The sequence below is a fragment of the Sinocyclocheilus grahami genome, unplaced genomic scaffold (genome assembly GCF_001515645.1).
Source record: "Sinocyclocheilus grahami isolate Dianchi unplaced genomic scaffold, SAMN03320097.WGS_v1.1 scaffold4.1, whole genome shotgun sequence".
Classification (NCBI taxonomy): Eukaryota; Metazoa; Chordata; class Actinopteri; order Cypriniformes; family Cyprinidae; genus Sinocyclocheilus; species Sinocyclocheilus grahami.
This window is the reverse complement of record NW_015505183.1, coordinates 1,911,129-1,916,130: the sequence shown is the minus strand read 5'-3', so window position 1 is coordinate 1,916,130 and position 5,002 is coordinate 1,911,129. Positions and strand designations below refer to the sequence as shown.

The following is a 5,002-nucleotide window of genomic DNA, read 5'->3' as shown; positions in this document are numbered from 1 at the left end:
CAGATGAGATGAATACTAGTGCTTATCAAAGTTTGACCACAGACCACTTTTGCACTGAACTCTAGTTCTTTGGGCAAAGGTATTTTTTGATTGAATCTACAGACACTCAGAAGACAGATGTGCTATATTTAAATAAAGTGACTCACATTTAGACATTGCTGTTTAGGGCTGTAACAGATCATATGCTAAACACAAAAAAGTCCAAGATGACTCTATCTGGAAAGATTTTTGGCAGATGCACTGTACTTTTACTTTTTAACCATTATGTACTTTATCTTGTTTTTACTTACACATAGTCTTTCATAAACAATTTCTCTTTGGATTTTTTATCAAATGTCTTGAAATTGACTGCTATGAATGATGTTTCATATCAATTTATATATTAACCATATAAACAGCTATAGGGGAGATGGGGTGAAGGGAATCACTTTTTTCTTATTTTTTAAACAGAAAATATATGATATTTTCAGTATATCTCCATAAGACATATACCTGATGATTTAAAGGTGTCAAAAAGTCTGCATTTAGTTGTTTAAGAAAAGATACTGAACCACATATTTCTCACTTTCATGTATGATTTATTTTCTTGTGTAAAAAGAGTAAGTACAAAGCAAAAAAAACAATTAAAGGAGTTTATGAAACTCGTTGATCTGACAGTCTGTAGAAATAGATCATCCCCACAAACAAATACAATCCACTCTATATTATAGAGTTCATATCCTAATCCACGTCTGTATTCCCACTGCCCAAGGCCCTTCCCACCCTATAACACAAAAACTCCCCTCAAGCACAATATGTACATCATCCCAGTGATCGATGAAGCTCACTGAGACCAAACTGCAACCATGCTGAAATGCGAAAATGTTTTCAAGAAAAAAAAGGGTGGTGGTGGGGGGGAGGGATTTGGGGTACTCTCCAAGAATGGCTGGGAAGGAAGGGTGTGTGAAGAGATATTAGTTAGTCCAAATAGTCAGGAATGTAGCCAGTACAAAATATACAATGCTTGATTGTTGCCACAAAAAACAGGAATGATTAAGAAAAAAAATCGGAGGGCTTTTCTTTTTTTGTGATCTTAAAAACTCCTCGGCTTTGGTTTGTTCAAGTGTCCAGTGACCAAAGAATAGACAGCTCGAGAGGGGCGCAGATTGCTTTCCCACACTCTGAATAGAGCCTTACGCCTTCACCCGGCTCACCCCTTCACTCTCTTTTCTTCCATAAGTGGAGGAGAAAAGTTTCTATCCCGCACCTGCAGCATAGATGAGAGGGAGAAAAGTTAACTCAGAACACACACACACACACACACTTACACACACTCACTGTGGATTCAGGCGGACTGCAGACAGTCTGGCGCCAAATGGAAAACTTTCATTTGCTAGAGCTGATAGGGAATCCAAGCTTGTTTGCTGATTGGCACGATGACCAAAAAATTAGGAAACTGGACAGACTTTAATACGTGATCTTGTCCTGTATAACATTTAGCAAAAACGTGAGATTTAACCCATGCATAATGACTAATCAATTAGTAGCTGGCTCTAACTTCGTACTTTCTTTTTTAAATAAAGGCTCCATTTAAAACAAATGATTTTCAGATTTTTAGGTTCCACAAAGAATGTTTTATTCTTGTTTTTTGAAAAACCATCTGCTTTAAAGAATTCAGAACTAAAATGCTTGTCTGAAGAACCTATAATGAAACAAAGACCATGTTCTCCAAAGAATCATATAGTTGTTCTTGATGTTTCTAGGTTCTTCAGATCAGGAATGGAGTGTAGATTAGTACCTAAAAATATTTGACTAATCTGCCTGTAGAATTATTTACAATAAAAAAACAAGCGTACCATTGAACGTTGCCATTCCTCTGTACTAATGGCACATAGCTTCATCCTCTTTGGAGAAATTAAGGGTCATCTCTGAGTTCTACAGCGGGAAAAGACATGAAAAGTTTGAATTTCTTCAAAAGAACTTTATAATGTATATTAATATAAGGTAAATAATAATAATTAAGCGACAAAAAATGATCGTGCGCTCACCTTCATTGACATGAACACGTCAGGCGTGTTTTGTGTGTCCGTTTCGTTTTCCAGTGCAATCTGTAAATCGAAGATGTAATCTATTACATGCTGAAGAATCTCCATTTGGCTCACGGATTTGTTCTGAGGGATGCTGGGCACCAGCTCTTTGAGTTTTGAGTAACAGTCATTCATATCGGACAGCTCCTCAATGGGACTCTTGCAGCGGCTGATGGCGAGACTCTGCTCTGAGATGCAGCACACCGCTTCATAGCAGCTTCTGACAGAGCGAACGGGACTGATCGCCTTCATTCTGGATCTGACTTGCTAGTAGAATCCAACTGTAGAGATGTCTGAAGAAGTCTGGAATCTGAGATGAACTAGCTCTCCAGCTTGATATCCAATGTTTAACTCTCCTCACGTCTCGTGCTCATTGAACGATGGCAGCACAAGCAGGCAGGCGACCGCTTTTCAAGCCTAGCTTCGTGTAGCACCGCCCCCTCCAGAAATAAACAAACCCTCATGTGCTGCTCAGCCAATAGTAAAAGGCTATTAATCGCACAGGCCCCGCCCTATGCAAATAGCTAACTCGTCATTGGTAGCGTTGAGTTGTTAGACAGAATGATGGAATGAGGAAGAGCTGTCAGAATACCAGAGAGAGACAGGCTATATATATATATATATATATATATATATATATATATATTCACTGGGGGGTTTGAGTTAAGATTTGGGGTCAGTAGACCTAAACGGCAGCTTGTGCCCCCGCCCTATGCAAATAGCTAACTCGTCATTGGTAGCGTTGAGTTGTTAGACAGAATGATGGAATGAGGAAGAGCTGTCAGAATACCAGAGAGAGACAGGCTATATATATATATATATATATATATATATATATATATATTCACTGGTGGATTTGAGTTAAGATTTGGGGTCAGTAGACCTAAACGGAGCTGGGTCAGCTTGTGCAGTAGATTAAATATAAACTTAGCTTAAAGTTCACGTTTTTCCCCCCCAAGATACATATCTATTATGTATTATTTTATGTATACTGATTCTTTGGCAGTATTGTAGGCTATGCAAATAATCATAGTAATTTAAAATGATTTATAAACTTGTAGGCTGCGCCAACATTAGGCTATCTACTTAAAAGTGAACACTCTTGATCTCAACAGTAACAATTGTTGAGGGAAAAATGGGAGGAAAATGCTATCATCCACTTATAATTATTCTATCTCAGCTAAGACATGATTTGGGTAGATTCCATAAATCTGCTACTCCCGAGACCTGCAGACAAACTGGCGTCGGGAAATAATTCCTTTAGGAGACTATACTACACACATACAATGAGATTAAATATCTATGCAGGACATATTTTAAGGCCCACACACAGAAAAAAACCCCAACCCTCTAAAATGCAAATATTCATTTCTAGTTAGAAATCAAAACATAAAATGTAAGTAAAATCAAAGTGGTGTCAAAGTCACAACAGGCAGTAACGAGTTCATTGTAGCCTACTTTTTTCCAAGTAATGAATCAAGCTTGAAAATGTGATACCCCTCTCGATTCTCTTGCCAAGAGGGATAAATATAGCCTAGATCTTTTTCAATAAAACATCTCATAATATTCTCACGATCATAGAAATATTAATAACCAACTTAGGAACCTCTGAACAAACCACTGTGCGCGCGGTTTTCGTGCATTCTAAAAGTGTTACTCGTTATCTATAAATAGATCATAACTAGTGTAGCTGTCTCCCATGGCTCTTTTTTTATATGAAGAGGAAGCTTCGCAAGTTACAAGCAAACTATAGCCTGACTCTCGTTCCAGTTTTAACCCAGCGCATTTTTAGTTTACATCAAGATGTGTCCCCTCTTTTCTCACAGTGCTGTTTTTGTGAAGGAATGCGCTGGCGGGCCAGCTGTGTGTCCTGTCCCGCTCCAGCTGTGTTGATCTAACGCGCGAGTCTCAGACAGCCTGGCGCCGGGCTCCCGACGTCATCCATTCTCGCGCTCCAGTGCGCACCCCATCTGCAAAAGACTAGTCTCGGCCGTGAAGCCGCTCTTATTGGTCAGTACAGCTGTCAATCAAGCTATAAGAACCCGCCCAACCTCTCGCACAAGACAAGTAGACTTGTCCGCACAATTTATTTGCGCACACCTGGACTTACGTTCAGTGAAGAGTTTTTCCGTGTGTAAAGCTCTTCAGTTTGGCTAGATTAGTTAAACTAATACAAAATCAGCTCTGTTTTCTCAAACTGTAAGTGTATAATAGTTTTCCAATAAAACACATTCCTGTTTTGCTTGAATGGTATATTCTGTCATGCTCGAACTGTCAAAATCTAAAGTAGACTTTATTCAAAGGAAGACACAATATTTAATTTTTCATGAATGAAAAAGATGTGAGAAACAGATAGAGGTGAGGTAGGTTCAATAGGTTAAGGTAACAGGTTTGACTGACTGCAATGTTAAGAATATTACAGCACTTTAAACCAACTGTCCTTTTGTTTCTCACACCATCATTTACATTTGTTCAAACTTAAACATGCCGTCTAACCTGTCTATTAGAAGTTTTGGTGACTGGCCTGTTCACACTGTTTATTTAATGTGCATGCAACCGGATGTATGCACTTCTTTGCAGGCCATGCTAATTACCCGAGGTGCACAGAAACTGCCCTTATATTTGATGTTTGCCTTGACTGCAAGAAATTCAGCCCTTTTCTTTCTTGCAAATAACAGTATGGGAAGAAGGCCACTGCAGGTATCCAGTTGGGTTCGAAAAATAGCAATAAAGAATTTAAAAAAAAGACACAGGTGTGAGAGCAAGAAGTGGAAGGATCATCAAAAAGAGAGAAAAATGAAACATGTTTGAAAACAGATCATGGAAATGTTTCATCATATATCTGCTACCAAGCAACTCCCTAAATGTTTGGTTGGGAGAAGCCACTGTTTTGTCTCAAGCATTATGTTATACCAGGGCGATAATAAGTACAGTAT

At 38.7% G+C, this 5,002-nt stretch overlaps 1 protein-coding gene across 1 annotated transcript; it reads right to left on the bottom strand.

The window, feature by feature from the left end:
- Window positions 1-576: 576 nt before the first annotated feature.
- Window positions 577-2,439, bottom strand: LOC107583515 (DNA-binding protein inhibitor ID-3-like). The gene is made up of 3 exons (XM_016269750.1): window positions 2,028-2,439; window positions 1,836-1,914; window positions 577-1,246 (listed from the first exon to the last, which is right to left on the bottom strand). Exons 1-2 carry the CDS (start codon window positions 2,316-2,318, stop codon window positions 1,861-1,863), a joined length of 345 nt encoding a protein of 114 aa, XP_016125236.1. The 5' UTR covers window positions 2,319-2,439; the 3' UTR covers window positions 577-1,246; window positions 1,836-1,860.
- Window positions 2,440-5,002: the final 2,563 nt, after the last annotated feature.

Coding starts and splice junctions, on each gene's coding strand:
- LOC107583515 (XM_016269750.1), bottom strand. CDS start 2,318: ATGAAGGCGATCAGTCCCGTTCGCTCTGTCAGAAGCTGCTATGAAGCG. Junction 1,915..2,027: donor ACGTGTTCATGTCAATGAAG/GTGAGCGCACGA, acceptor TTCCCGCTGTAG/AACTCAGAGATGACCCTTAA.